The 15,670-nt window shown below is 41.4% G+C and overlaps 1 protein-coding gene across 6 annotated transcripts in view; it reads left to right on the top strand.

Annotated features, from left to right (window-relative positions):
• Positions 1 to 4,235: 4,235 nt before the first annotated feature.
• The window catches only part of HDAC8 (histone deacetylase 8), a 439,610-nt gene continuing 428,175 nt past the window's right edge, over positions 4,236 to 15,670 (top strand). For 4 of the 6 annotated variants that reach the window (XR_013995438.1, XM_081080877.1, XM_081080874.1 and 1 more), the window contains exons 1-4: positions 4,236 to 4,591; positions 5,110 to 5,162; positions 8,318 to 8,448; positions 10,456 to 10,597. Coding sequence is in view for 5 of the 6 variants with exons in the window: in XM_081080877.1 (XP_080937003.1) it covers positions 4,367 to 4,591; positions 5,110 to 5,162; positions 8,318 to 8,448; positions 10,456 to 10,597 (551 nt within the window). In the remaining variant the exon portion in view is untranslated. Of the gene's footprint in view, positions 4,592 to 5,109; positions 5,163 to 8,317; positions 8,449 to 10,455; positions 10,598 to 15,670 lie in introns of those variants that run through there. The other 2 variants (XM_081080875.1, XM_081080878.1) reach the window with 2 other exon arrangements.

The raw sequence follows: 15,670 nt of genomic DNA, 5'->3' as shown, positions 1-15,670 counted from the left end.
AGCCTCCTGCAACAGTTTATCTTTCACCATAGTTGAATCCTCTTGCCAATTGAGGATACTGTTTCCAGTTTAAAAGCAAAGTTCCCATGTTGAAGTGTTCAGTTACCTGTTTGTTTGCTACATCTGAAAGAACACATAAAATAATCTTTTTTCATGTCATCTGATTAGACTAGATTTTTGGGTGTCAGTTGGTCAACCTTACCCTCTCCCTTCCACTGCCTATCTAGTAAGGTCGAGGACAAGTCCCATTTCCTCTTTATAGCGCCCACCTGTCATGATCTCATCTTTCAATTCTTTATTGTTTAAAGTATTACATAAATCTCCTTTTTCCTCCATTGACCTCTCCCCAGTCACTCCCAGCACCCAGTACATACGCTCACCCGACTACAGTCTGTGTCCATTGGTTATGCTCATATGCATGCATACAAGTCCTTTGGTTGATCTCTTACCTCCCCTTCCCCTGCCTTCCCTCTTAGGTTGGACAGTCTGTTCGATGCTTCTATGACTCTGGCTCTATTTTTGTTCATCAGCTTAATGTTGTTCATTATATTCCACAAATGAGTGAGATCATGTGATAATTATCTTTCTCTGACTGGCTTATTTCGCTTAGCATAATGTTCTCCAGTTCCAACCATGCTGCTGCGAATGGTAAGAGTTCCTTCTTTTTTACAGCAGCGTAGTAACCCATTGAGCAGATGTACCAGTTTTTTAATCCACTCATCTGCTGATGGGCACGTAGGCTGATTCCAAATCTTAGCGATTGTAGATTGTGCTGCTATGAATAGCGGGGTGCATATATGGTTTCTGATCAGTGTTTCTGATTTCTTAGGATATATTCCTAGAAGTTGGAACTCCCATCAGTCAATTCTTAAAGCCCAAGGGGCTTGTTCCCCTCTGTCTATAAACAGATGCGTTTCTCCCTTGTCCTAAAAAAAAAAAAAAAAAACATTCCTGGGCTCTGACATTCCCCCAGGCTGATATACTACTTTTCCCCCACAATTTCTTCAAAGGAAACTACACTTGACAATGTTGACCTCACTCTTGAACCCTCTGCAATCTGGCTTTCTCTCTACCTCTCTCTTTTTTTTTCCCCATAGAGCACCAGTGAGCTCCCAATGACAAAAGGATTCTTTGACTCTTTTTCAATACATGACATTGTTATTACCTTTTCCTTATAACCCTGTCATCCCTTGATTTATATGAAACTGTACTATACTAGTTATCACCCAACTATTCCTTTTTTGTTTCCTTTCTGGCATCTTTTCTCCTCCTAAGCCCCACAAACAGGCATTCTCAAAAATTACATTATCTTCCTAGCTCAAAGTTTCTCACCATGGTGTGGGGCAGGTTTTAAAAAGTGACATCTGGCCAAGACCGGCTTGGCTCAGTGGATAGAGCATCGGCCTGCGGACTGAAAAGTCCCAGGTTCGATTCTGGTCAAGGGCATGTACCTGGGTTGCGGGCACATCCCCAGTGGGAAGTGTGCAGGAGGCAACTGGTCGATGTTTCTCTCTCGTCGATGTTTCTGACTTTCTATCTCTCTCCCTTCCTCTCTGTAAAAAAATGAATAAAAATATATTTAAAAAAAAAGTGACATCTGATTGAATTGTTTTTTTTTGTTGTTGTTTTTATGCTCACTCTGATGGCTGCTAAAAAGAATGAATTGAAAGTCAGCAGGAGTGGAATAGAAACTAGTCAGATATTGCTGAAGGTCCAGGTGAGAGATGAGAGTTCCAGGGCTCGGATAGCAGCAGTGTGGATGAAGGGAAGTGGATGTACAGTATTTAAGACATGTCTTGGAGGTGGAACCAATGTAAATTGCTGATGGATTAGATTTGAGAGTGAAGGAAAGAGCGAATACAAATAACTCTCAGGTTTCTGGCTTAGGCAACTTGATAGTTGTTGGTCTTGTTACTGAGCTGTGAAAAATGGGGAAGGGGTGGGAAAGACTTGGATGGGGAAATCAGGAATTTGGTTTGAAAATGTTAACTAAGATGTAACTGGCATTCGAGTGTAGTTCTCTTAACTTCTCAGATAGTTCTCTTGACAATCTCAACCACTCATGACTTTAGCTATCTCTTTCTTATGTAGGGAAAAATGGGTTCAACACCTGCTTAACTTGTTGATTTATGAAATTCAACACTTTTAACATTTTTAAAATCTAACTTATGTTCATTCTGCTTTACCCTGAGTTATCCCTCCGTGTTCTCTTCTGCGTTATATTGATACTACTAGACTCTTCACCAAGACTTTAAATTTAAGAGTTTTCACTGACTCTTTTCCATCTCTCTCTCACCAATATCCAAGTAGCAAGGAGGACCTATTGAACCTACCCTGTGCATTGTTTCCCCCTCTCTGCTCCCATTGCCCCTACCCTAGTTTAAATCATCATTACTTATTGTCTGGACCATTGTGACACTCTCCCTGCCTCTCGTCTTTCAATAGCTCATCTTTCCTACACACTACTGCTGTAGAAGTCTTTTTTTTTTTTAAAGATTTCTGTTTTAATATCTTCCCATTTTTCACAGGATGAGAAGTCTGTTTAGCCTGGCATTCAAAACCCTTCATTATCCAGCCCTTTCATCTAAACTACACTAGATACACTAGTATTCTCCTTTGTATTTTCACTTATGTTGCTGATGCTAGTCTGCATGCCCTCCCCTGGTTCCCATCTTCAAGTAAAATCCTGTCCAACTGCTAAGACCCCCTCTAATGACACTGAATAAGAATCCCAGTTGCCATTTAAGTACCAGTTATCAAATACTTAATGCTTATTTATTAAGTAATCTAAGCACCCTATATTCATTAACTGACTCGGCGTTGCATATGTTTTTGTGTGTGTATTTGTCTCATCACTATGAGCATGCAAATTCCCTGAGAACAGATCAAATTGAATTCTTAGCTGTACCATACTTAGTTGATGTCAGCTAAGAGTACCTTTATAATATATTTGACTGAATTTTGCAAATATATTTGACTGAATTTGTGCAGAGCTTTGAACTAGTTGCTATGGGAAAGTATAAAAGAAGCTGGAGGGCTTACATTCTAGTTAAAGAACACATCACAGGAAAAAGAAACATTTGCAGAATACGAAGTATTGTGGGGATACTAAATGGACGAATGAACAAATTTAGATTTAACACAGTCATCCTTGGAGGAATCAAGTTTATACAGTAAAGGCTTCAATGTCAGGCAGACCTGGTTTTGAATTCCAGCTTTTCTAAGTAAAAGGGCGTATTACAACCTCCTTTATAGGACTGTTGCAAGGACGAAATGAGATAATATATACAAGTGCATATTGCAATGCTCAATAAATATTTAGAGAGTAAAAAGCAAGGTAGATTTTTGAAGAAGGTATGGATATTGGGTTGTCTGAGGCGTGTTAGTAAGTCAGTTCAGGTTTCAGCATTGACCAGCTTGTATTAGTGCATAGGGTCCTCTAGGAACTTGGAAATACTGGTAATAATTCTAAAACTGCTTCAGAGTATTATTTAATGTGGACCCTCACATGAAACCTAAACAATTTCCCTAACTTTTCAACAGCTGCAAAAGCAAGGGGAGTTAAATCAGCAATCTCCAAACATTACAGAAAGTATCTGCTTACACCTTTAGTGCACATGAGTTTTTAAGGAGTAATTTGACATCATTGTTTGGAGTCTACCAAGCAATTTCCAGAGTACCAGCCAGCCTCTTGGGAAAGTGCTTTCAGCTTTGCCAGAGTCAATTTGAGAGTGTTAACTCTTAAAAATTGATCACTTTTATCTATACATATGAGATTGTTAACTCTTAAAAACATGGATAGGTGATGAAAAGCAAGGAGGCATAGAAGTTATTGTGTAACCTTTTCAAACCCTTTGTAGCATTAATTGGTCCTCCACCAAAAAAAAAAAAGTCACTCTGGTAGCTGGGCGGTACTCTTGGTGGCCACATTGTGTCTGTCTTTAATTATATGGGTGTGTTTTTAGATCGGAACAATTCATAAAGAGTTGAGGCTTTTTTTTTTTTTTTTTTTTTTTTTTTTTTTAGTGCTAAAACTCAAATTCGCGGCTATTTTAGTAATTAACCCGGTTCTTCCGCTCCTCAAATTCCTCTAAACTACATCTCCCAGCATGCTCTGAAGCTCGTCTGACCTCATCTCAAATGGCCCCGTAGGGCAACAAGGATGGTTAGTATTGACCGTGCTTATTTGTACCATAAAACATCGATCCTAATTGACAGTTATCTGGGCTTTTATATCTGCCAACCTGCCAACCTTTTTTGAACTGTGGTCACTAAATGAAGAGGTTCTGGCCTGGGAAGGCCCATGCATTCCTTCAATTGGATGGAGAGCGAGGACAGTGACTGGCGATCTGGAGAATAGGAGGGAATGTTGACTGGGGAGCACCGCTGCAGCCGATCTGAGGAGCAGGAACCGGAGCCTGGGCTGAGTCCGAAAAAAGCCGGATCCGGATGGTGGCCCCGGAACGGCTGGAAGTGGAAGATGGAGGAGCCAGAGGAGCCTGCGGACAGTGGGCATTCCCTGCCCCCGGTTTACATCTACAGTCCCGAGTATGTCAGCATGTGCGACTCCCTGGCCAAAGTCCCCAAAAGGGTAAGAGAACTTGGGATGAAAGTCCGTGGGCTTTTGCGGTGGGGGTGGGGTTGGGGTTGGAGGGGTGGACGGGAGGCATTAGGAAGCGAAGAAAATACTGGGATGGGGAAATCTTCAGCAGTAATTTGGGAAGTTGTACGAGGCGATGGAGGAAGTGTTCCCTTACAGTTTCCGAGGGTGCTGTGTTTATCAGTCGGGCGCCCAATGGACACAGCTGGGGGCGGGAGGGCCGGAGGAGGGTCTGGCACTGATGGGTGGTGTCTCTACTGCAAAGGGTCCCTGAAGTGGTGGAGAAGCTGCAGGACAAAAGTGGTCCATCAGCTCCCTCAGGCCCCGTAGCTTTCTCCTTAGCGATTGGTATCTATATTGTCTGCAGTGCTTTGTAACTGTTAAGTAAAGCGAAAAGAGTGGGGCTAAAAGTTCGTTCCTTTGTTCAGGATCATGAAGTCCACGCAATTTCTCGGAATTAAACATTAAGGGACTGTTTTCTGCTTTCTTCTTTTTGCTGATGTTTTTAGGCCAGTATGGTACATTCTTTGATTGAAGCATATGCACTGCATAAACAAATGAGGTAAGTTATCTTTCATGAACAAAGCCCTGAACCCAGGTGGTCCTGGCCTTAAAATCCTGCTTCACAGTGGGACAAATTAGGGAGAGAGTGGTGCTTCTTTTAAAGTTTTTTGTGATTCATAGGGTATATAATTTGCCTGTAAAAGCTCTTTAAGAATTAAGAAAACTTGAAAAAAATGGATGAAGCACTTATGATCCACTTCAAATAGGACTTGACTGCTGAGAGGGAAAGAATCCTGGTGAACACACAATATAATATACACATGATGTGTTGTAGAATTTTATACCTGAAACCTATATAATTTATTTAAAGTTTGCTCTGAAAGAAGTAGAGCTTTTATTTTTATTTTTTTTTATTGATTTCAGAGAGGAAGGAAGACGGAGAGATAGAAATATCAGTGAGAGAGAATCATTGATTGGCTGCCTCCTGCACACCCCACACTGGGGATCAAGCCTGCAACCCAGGCATGTGCCCTGACTGGGAATCGAACCGTGACCTCCTGATTCATAGCTCCACGCTCAACCACTGAGCCACGCCAGCCGGGCAAAACCTATACAACTTTATTAACCAATGTCACCCCAGTAAATTCAATAAAAAATAAAAAGTCTCATAGGGATAGGTGCTTTGTGGAAATTTTGAGGTGAATACATTTGGGTACTAAAAAATAGGTGTTCAGCTAGGAGGTGTTCTGATTTGTTTTTTCCCCCCGAGCCAGATCTGAGGGTGCAGGTTCAACTTAAGACTTTTAGGCACACCATAACCACCACCAAACTTTAATGAGTGAGCCTGGAGACAAGTCAAAACCAAAGAAAACTCCTGTGACCAGGCACAGAGCTAAGTGCATTTTTTTTTTAAAGTGAACTCACTGTCATTTTAAGAGTAAATAAGAGTAAAACCCTGACACTTGTAGAATTATTTATGACATTTTCTGGCAAATGTCTGTTTACACCTGTTAGTGTGATAGGCCTCATTTCTCTCCCAGACGTACTGTAACAGGCTTTCAGATTTTATCCTTTTTATTAACTAAATCATTTATTGAGCACCTTCTTTGGGAATGTTTTTCAACCCATATATTTGATAAACATAAAAACAAATGGCTTCCATTAAAGCCATTTAACATTTCAAAAGCTGACTGAAAGACAAACAAGAAATCAAAGTAAAACTATCACATTTCCTTGCTGGGTACATGGGGAGGCTTTCAGTAAGTATTAAGTAAGAGGAAGGTTGCTAGAAGAACTATTAGGGCTGGGAAACATGGTCCAAGAAACTAAAAAATTTATTTTAATGGGCAAATTTGTCACTTCCAAGGATGTAGACATGTTTTCTTGAAGAAGGGGCAAGAATCAAATCCTCCAATCTTGGCTATATATAATTTTTGAGGCGGAGCCTCAGGATTCTTCTGGCCTGTTTGGTGATTGCCCTAACATGAAAAGTCATAGTAATTCAGGAGAAACTTGTAGCTGTGCTGGGCCAGCATAGCCAAGGGTTCTGTGAGCCTGAGGGGTGGGGGGTGGAGGGCAGCGAAGGATGTAGAAAAGACAAAGAGAATAAGCTGGGTATAGGTGGATCTCCTGTGCCTGGCTGAGGCCACAGAGGGCAAGCTGAGCCTTTATTTTATAGCTGGAGGTAAATAAGGTAGTGGTCACTATAGTTACAATGTTCTTGTGAGTTTCACTTGTTTCACTTGGTTTGGCAGCACTTGCTACATCTCCCTCAGCCCATTAGCTTCCCAGATAAGATCTAGGGCAGTGGCTCTCAACCTTGGCTGCACATTAGAATCACCTGGGAATCTTTCTAAAATTCTGATTTCTGAGCCTCATCCTCCGGAAATTCTGTTTCTTTGTTACTAATGTTGTGGCCCCACCCCATAACAAAGAAAGAATTTCTGAAGGATGAGGCCCAGAAATCAGGATTTTAAAAAGATTCCCAGGTGATTCTAATGTGCAGCCAAGGTTGAGAACCACTAATCTAGGGAGTCATAAGGTCAAGCCTAATTATGCTAAGAGGGCTGTGCCCTCTAAGCTGGGACTGGTTTGTGGCTTTGCCAACAGGTCAGTCCGAGGCTTAACCCTATAGCTGCTCCCTACATGTGGCCCTGTTCCCAATTAACAAACATTAAAAAAACAGTACTGCCTCCTTGTGGCCTAGGTTATTGCTTTTCCAACTTAAATATGCATATGAATTACCTTGTTAAAATACAAATCTGACTCAGTGGGTTGGAGGTTAGGCTAAATTCTGCCTTTCTAACAAGCCCCCAGGTGATGCTGCTGTCAGTCACAGACCACCCTTTGAGTGGCCTGGGCAGTAGAGACAGTGGTGGAATCAGGAAGAGGAAATAGGGAATAAATAGGCAGCTAGAAGTTAGAGGTGGTAAGTCCTGTCAGTAGCTTAGCATCTGTATTCTCTCAGTCACTCCTGTTTGTCACTTCTTGTGAGGAATTGGTTGGGAGCTTCTGGGTAAAGCCCAGCTCCAGCTGTTTGCCCTTCCTCTCCTTCTCCTCAGAGGCAGGTGTGAGGGACCAAACACAGGAACTTTTATGTTTTGGGTTGCCTTTTTTTATCCTTTAATAACAATGATTATCCACAAAGCATTTTATATATGTTATCATATAAGTTCCATAAGATCGCCCCACTTTACAGATGAGGAAACTGAGCTACAGAAGAATTCTTATCTGAGGTTATAGAGCTGGTAAGTACAGTTAGTACAGGAATATAGTTATCTGACTCCAAATTCAAAATTCATAACAGTATAACTGCCTATGAAAGTAAAAATATAGCTGAAAGGATTACATGGCCCAATTAGGAGCTGATTCAGATGAAAATATCTCCGCCTGCTGATTTGTCATGAAATTTATAACTCTCAAAGTAATGTCCAATATCTGATTACTTAACTTAAATATACTTTCTTTTACTACCTATACACTCAAGGGAAAAATCTATCCTCTCACCCCCATTAATGGAGCCATTACATAGTTGTGAGGAAATAAAGACTACTGGTATATAGTGCATTGGAAAAACAGAACATGTTTATTACTTTAGCCACTGGAACAAGAAGCTAGTTATATTTTCTGCTCATATCACTAGTTCCTGCTTCTAGTTTTTGGCATGCTCTGGATCTGACTCACTCACCTCTCCTTGTTCTCTGTTATTATTAGAATAGTTAAGCCCAAAGTGGCTTCCATGGAGGAGTTGGCCACCTTCCACACGGATGCCTATTTGCAGCATCTCCAGAAGGTCAGCCAAGAAGGAGATGACGATCATCCAGACTCCATAGAATATGGCCTAGGTAATGTTATTACTAAGCAATGGTGGGAGATATACAACCTCCATTTATATATCAGTACTACTTAATCTTTTATAACTTGCATGGTGGTCTTCAATACTTTTTAAATTAAGGACTAATGTGTTAACCACAACTTAATCTCTCAGTTTAGCCACATACATCTCACTTAACAAGCAAACCATTTGAGTTGAGCAGAACTGAATGATGGATCAGATGGAGAAAATTCTTCTAGCTGCTTGGGTCTGGCTGTATATATGCTGATTTAACTGTCCAGTTACCTTATCTTTTAAGTTGAATACAGATTTATGTTGTGGCTAAGTTTTCTACTTTATCTTTCATTAAACAGCTGCATTTAAAACAATTGGAAGCGGCCAATAGCATAATCTAGAGAAACAACATAGTTTAGTAGAAGAACTGGACTGAGGGCAGGGCAAGAGACCTGTGTCCCAGGTCTGGCTCTTTGTGACCATAGAGAAGACATATCTCCTATTAGACTTCAGTATCTCCATCTATGGGACATGACAAGTTAATCTTGAAGGTTTAGCCCAGGGGGCCAGTTCACTGTCCCTCGGACCATTGGAGGGCCGGACTATAGTTTTAAAAAAAACTATGAACAAATTCCTATGCATACTGCACATATCTTATTTTGAAGTAAAAAAACAAAACGGGAACAAACACAATATTTGTATTTGCATGTGGCCCGTGGGCCGTAGTTTGAGGACCCCTGATTTAGCCTTTCTACCTCAACACTTGAAATAATTCTTTTCTTGATATTAGAGATGTTTCTCTCTTGTTTGGAGTAGCTTTTTGGTAGGGTATGTTGTTGTTGTACTTCAACCTATTCCTCCTAAGAGGGTTCTGGACCCACTTCCAATGTGTGGAGGGAGGGGTTTACCCCCACACCACCAAGCAATGCTCATGACATCAGCTGGGTGTCCTGCAATTCAACTCAATTCTGACACTATCTACACGGAGATGGTATCAAATTCCACAGGTAAAGGGCTTAGTCCCTCAAGACTGCTGCTCATTTCATATGTCAATCACAAGCCCAGGCTGTTACCTGTACTTCTGACCCACTCCTTAGGTTTGATTAATTTGGTAGAGTGGCTCACAGAACTCAGGTAATCCATTTACTCTCTAGATTATCTATTAATTATACAGGTGACCCTTGAATAATGCAGGTTTGAACTGTGCAGTCCACTTGTATGTGGATGTTTTTCAGTAAATACTATAAAATGTTTGTCTCTCCCTTATTATTTTCTTAACAACCTTTTCTCTAGCTTATTTATTGTAAGAATACAGTATACATACATATAGCATACAAAATATGTGTTAATTGATTATGTTATTGGTAAGGCTTCTGGTCAGCAGTAGTCAATTAGTAGTTAAGTTTTTAGGGAATCAAAAGTTACTACATGAATTTTCAATTATTCAGCATGGTTGGCCCCTCAACCCCTTTGTTGTTCAAGAGTCAACTGTAAATGGCTATAACTCAGGAGCAGCCAGATGGAAGAGATGCTTAATGCAAGGGATAGGGGGAAGGATGCAGTTTCCATGCCCTCTTCAAGTGTGCCACCCCACCCAAATCTGCACATGTTCATCAACCCAGAAGCTTTCTGAACCCTCTCCTATTGGGTTTTTATGGAGACTTTATTACATAGGTATGATTGGTTAAGTCATTGATCAGTTGGTGATTGAACTAAATCTCTAGCTCCTCTCCCCTCACTAGAGGTCAAGGAGTGGGACTGAAACTTCCAACCCTCTAATCACATGGTTGACTCCACTGGCAACCAGACTCATCCTTAGGTGTGGTCTACTGGTTGCCTCATTAACATAACACAGACACCTTTATGGATTGCTCTCATCACTGGGGAAATTCCAAGAGTTTTGGGAGCTCTGTACCAGAAATGGGGACAAAGGTCAAATATATTTCTTATTATAAATCACAATATCATACCTCCTCTCTCTCCAATTCATCTTTTAACAAGCTCTTTTGATGTTTTCCCAAAGGTTATGACTGTCCAGCTACAGAAGGGATATTTGACTACGCAGCATCTGTAGGAGGGGCTACAATCACAGCTGCCCAATGCCTGATTGATGGAATGTGCAGAGTAGCAATTAACTGGTCTGGAGGGTGGCATCATGCAAAGAAGTAAGAAAATGACCTTTCTGCTTTCTGCCTCTTTCCTTGAGTCAGTTCCTCTGTTATGTAAGCTCATATGCTTATTGTATTGGCATTTATTGATATATATATATATATATATTATATATTTTAAAAGCATAATATGCTCATTATACCAGATGAAGCTGGGGCTGCAAGGGAAGCCCGAGTCCCAGGTGCCAGAGGGAAGCCAGTGCCAGTAGCCGGGTGAAGGAAAGCCTACTCTTGCACAAATTTCATGCATCGGGCTTCTAGTATGTGTGTATGTATATATATCTGTATATTAACACTTTACTAGACATTCTGAAGAGATGCAAGTGATATAGATGACATAATATAGTGGAAAGCAAACTATAGAAAGTCAGGATGCTCAGCTTTTTCTGCAAACTTTGCTAACTGACTAGATTAACCTCTCTAGGCCTCAGTTTCTACCTCAGGAAAATGGGCAGGGCAAAGGATATAATCTCAAAATTCCTTTTCATCTTTCTGGAAATCCCCATCTTTAAGGGATTTATACTGTAGAAACATTAACAAGACTAGAATAATAATGGAGCAACATCAGTTTTGGTACCAATTGAATATACATATGAGCTGAAGAAATTTAACATCAGGGAGAAATTGATCATGGAAATCTTAGAAAAGGTGGATTGTAGAACTAGGTCTTGAAAGATTTTCAAGTAGGTGGACAAATGATGAGAATAGATTTAAAACAAAAGGGTGAAGAATCAAGAAGGAGTCTTATGCTGCCAGCTCTAAGGAAAGTAACAGCTGAGAGGTGTCACTCTGAGAAGAAAGGGCTTGGGAAACATCTATTCTTAGGTGCTACTTGGAATTAGAGAAAAAGTCCTTTTGGAGTTTTGTGTTAGTCTTTCGAACAGCTACTTTCTGTATCTGACAAGGACTGCCGGGCCTTAGCATTCAGCATCTTGCTTGATATGTTTGTACTATCTACACTAATAAAAGACAAAGATGCTAATTGACCATACCTTCGCTATGCCCTAAGGCACGCCCACCAGCCAATCAGAGTGACTATATGCAAATTAATGCAACCAAGATGGCGGCTGACAGCCACAGAGCTAGAGCAAGCAGGTGGCTTGGTTGCCCGGGCGATGGAGGAAGCCAAGCTTCCCACCAGCTCTGAGCTGGCTGTGGCCTCCACAAAAGGCAACAAAGTTTCAATTATAGAAGACAAATAAATCCCAGATACCTGCTTCCAGTCAGCCTCCACTGGGAGCTTGGGTGGCTGGGGGCAGTGGCCAGCCTGCAAACAGCCATCAGCCCCTCACCCAGAATGGCCACACCCTCATGGGGTCAGGGTCCCTGCTGGGGGGCATAGCCAGCCTGAAAATGGCCCTCAGCCCCTCACCCAGACTGGCCAGGCACCCCAGCAGGACCCCCCCCCACCCTGAAGGGGCTGTGGCCAGCCTGCAAATGGCCCTTAGCTCCTCACCCAGGATGGCCAGGCACCCCAGTGGGGACCCCCACACTGAAGGGGCTGTGGCCAGCCTGCAAACAGCCATCAGCCACTCACCGTGGCTGGCCACACCCTCATGGGGTGAGGGTCCCTGCTGGGGCGCTTGGCCAGCCTACAAACAGCCATCAGCCCCTCACCCAGGCTGGCCAGGCACTCCTATATAATAAAAGGGTAATATGCAAATTGACCGTAACAGCAGAATGACTGGGAATGACTGGTCACTATGACACACACTGACCACCAGGGGGCAGATGCTAAATGTAGGAGCTGCCCCCTGTGGTCAGGGTGCTCCCACAGGGGGAGCTCTGCTCAGCCACAAGCCAGGCTGATGGCTGCCAGTACAGCCATGGTGGTGGGAGCCTCTCCCACCTCCTCAGCAGCACTAAGGATGTCCAACTGCAGCTTAGGCCTGCTCCCTGCTAGCAAGTGGACATCCACCGAGGGCTCCCAGGCTGCCAGAGGGATGTCTGACTGCCAGCTTAGGCCCAATCCCCCAGGGAGCAGGCCTAAGCCAGCAGGTGGTCATCTCCTGAGGTGTCCCAGACTGCGAGAGGGCACAGGCCGGGCTGAGGGACCCCCCAAGTGGACAGAGTTTTGTGCACTGGGCCTCTAGTTTAATACATGTTGGAGAAAAAAGATTTTTAAAACTCTGAATCAATGTGCTAATGTATAATCCACACACCAGTTGTTCATACCATTGGTCATGACCTTTATATTCTTGATTCTGGAGAAAACAGCACTCTGTTTTTTTCAAAATAAAACCTTGAACACAATTTCAACATATGCAGGTTAGGATAATAACATGGGATTCTTTTCATCAAATTGACAGATTTCATAACCATGGAAGTCCTTAAGAAAGTTTACTACTAAAATCTACGAGGTGATGGAGGAAAGACAACCAGTGTTTAGCAATAAGTTTTGCATGGACTTAAAAACAAAGAGAAACAACCTGCCTTTTGTTAGTTTTTGCTCTATTAATCCATTGTATGCCATAAGTGTCTGTAGACGCGAGAGGCAGACCTTCCCCACACACCGCGCGTGTCTATAAAAAAAAAAAAATGTTGCCTGGCCAGCGTGACTCAGTGGTTGAGCATCAATCTATGAATCGGGAAGTCATGGTTCAATTCCTGGTCAGGGCACATGCCCGGGTTGTGGGCTTGATCCTCAGTGTAGGGCATGCAGGAGGCAGCAGATCAGTGATTCTCTCTCATCACTGATGTTTCTATCTCTCCCTCTCTCTTCCTCTCTGAAATCAATAAAAACATATTTTTTTAAAAAAATGTTTTCCGTAAGTGGTGGTCCTGATGAACTTTAAAATAATTTTTCGTGAGACTTTTTAGCTGAGTATATTCAAGAACACCTGAATTGTAAGTAATATATTTATTTTTATAATATTCATTGCAAATTGATTTTTTAAATTAAATTCAAAATATCGTGGCATGTGGGGATGGTTTCCATTTTGGATGCATGGTAGTTAACTGGTTAAAAAAATTCAGCAATCCCAAAGAGGGAAAAAAAAGCCTTATTTCCTTGAAGCTCCAGATAAAGGGGAAAGGACCACTTTCCCTGAACCAAGGACTTATATGCCTTCTTCTGCTTAGTGAATTGAGAAGAACAGTGTGGTTTCATGGAAAATGCCTGGTCCTATGAGTCAAATCTAGTTTGAATGTGGCACTTGGAGGAGGTTATGTATGTATTTTATTTTTAAAAAATTTTAATGCTTTTAATCTATGACTATACCTTCTTAATGCTACATCAGAAGTTGATTCATCGATGCTGAATTCAGAAAACATAAGCAAGAGAGATCCAGCATTTTATTGGGACTGTACAATTAAGCGCAGTATTAGGCATTATGATTCTAGAACAAAAATAAAAATACACAAAAGTGGTATAGTGAGGAGCTTATGCATTTAAATTCATTGCTTCAGGCCTGCTAGGGTCTGGGTCATTTTCCAGTGGAATATCCAGATACCTGATACTTCTTATCACTGTTTTGCTGCCAAAGGAAGAACACTCTATCTTAAGCCAATCATGGTTGCTTCTGGGCTGTGTGTAGATGTGGGCATACCCACACACCATTATTATAACTATTCCAGACAGCTTTCAGCTGATCCTACTTTGAAACAGACACACCTGTGGTAAAAATAAAAATTAGAGAGTTTCTAGGGATTGCCCCAATTCAGGGGTTCTTGACACCTTTAGACCCTCTCTGCAGATGGACTACAGGCATTTAGTCTACAAACTTACATCTAGCCCAGCATTTGTCTGTTGTAACCACAATGTTTCTCCATTCCCAAATATATCTGTACATTCATACATGCATTTTATTCATTCAACATGAGTTGATTAAGAACCTACTATATGTCAAATATATGTTTATCATGACTAGTAAGCAGAGGTATATAAATTAAAACATGGTATATTTTCCCCCTAACGATTAAAAAAAAAGAGAAACCTTTACCTCAAAATATCCAGATACTGACAGATTATAATGAAATTGGCACATTCTTTTTGAAAACTTTGGAAATAAGCATTAAAAGAGTGAGGAAAATGTTCATAACTCTTGACCCAGTAATATTATTCCTAGCAATCTATTCTAATGAAATAAACCAATTCTGCCCTCAAAAATTTCATATCTCTGAGGTAAGACAGCAATAATTAGAGCTGAAAGCTAAAGAAGGGTGATTTTCAAAGAAAATTCTGCGAAGGAAGATTAATGAGGGACTAACGCTATTAAATATTAAACATACAAAACTAGAATAATGAAAACACTGGTACCATGGGTATACGTTATGACAGATGACATTCTAGTAAACTCCCTAAAGAGACGGTTATATATGAGAATTCAGTCTAGTAGAAAGCATGTGTTGCAAGTGAATGGGAGTAGAAAGGATTGTTCAGTAAATGATGTTGTGACAGCTCAAAGCATTTATACTCTCATCTCCTGTAGTAAACTAAAATAAGTGGCAGCTGGATTGAAGAGTTAAATATAAAAAAGCAAATTTTAAAAAACTAGAGAATTAGTATTTATCAAGCCTCTGAAGGGGAATAGTTTTCTAAGCTTTAGGAAATAATAGAAGAAACTTGCTAGGTCGCTGAAGGAGGAACAAAGGAGGCCAGAGTGGTGAGGGATTAAGAATTTATTCGATCATCCGCACACCAGGTGGCTGACCCTGGATGGCTCCTACACCCAGTGAGGGGAGTCAGCGGCTTTTTTTTTTTTTTTAAATATATTTTATTGATTTTTTACAGAGAGGAAGGGAGAGAGATAGAGAGTTAGAAACATCGATGAGAGAGAAACATCGATCAGCTGCCTCCTGCACATCTCCTACTGGGGATATGCCCGCAACCTAGGTACATGCCCTTGACCGGAATCGAACCTGGGACCTTTCAGTCCGCAGGCCGACGCTCTATCCACTGAGCCAAACCGGTTTCGGCGAGTCAGCGGCTTTTAAAGGACTATTGGCAGGATTTTTCTGGGCAGAGACTTCTTCTTGCATACCTGGAGGGGACAGAATGGAATGTGGTCACTACAAGTGAAAAGTGGTCTTCAGCAAAGGGAATGTCCATAGTGAAATGACCTGAAAAGC

Source organism: Myotis nattereri (genome assembly GCF_964212035.1).
Source record: "Myotis nattereri genome assembly, chromosome: X".
In the NCBI taxonomy this organism is placed as follows: Eukaryota; Metazoa; Chordata; class Mammalia; order Chiroptera; family Vespertilionidae; genus Myotis; species Myotis nattereri.
This window is presented reverse-complemented; position numbering and strand designations above follow the sequence as displayed.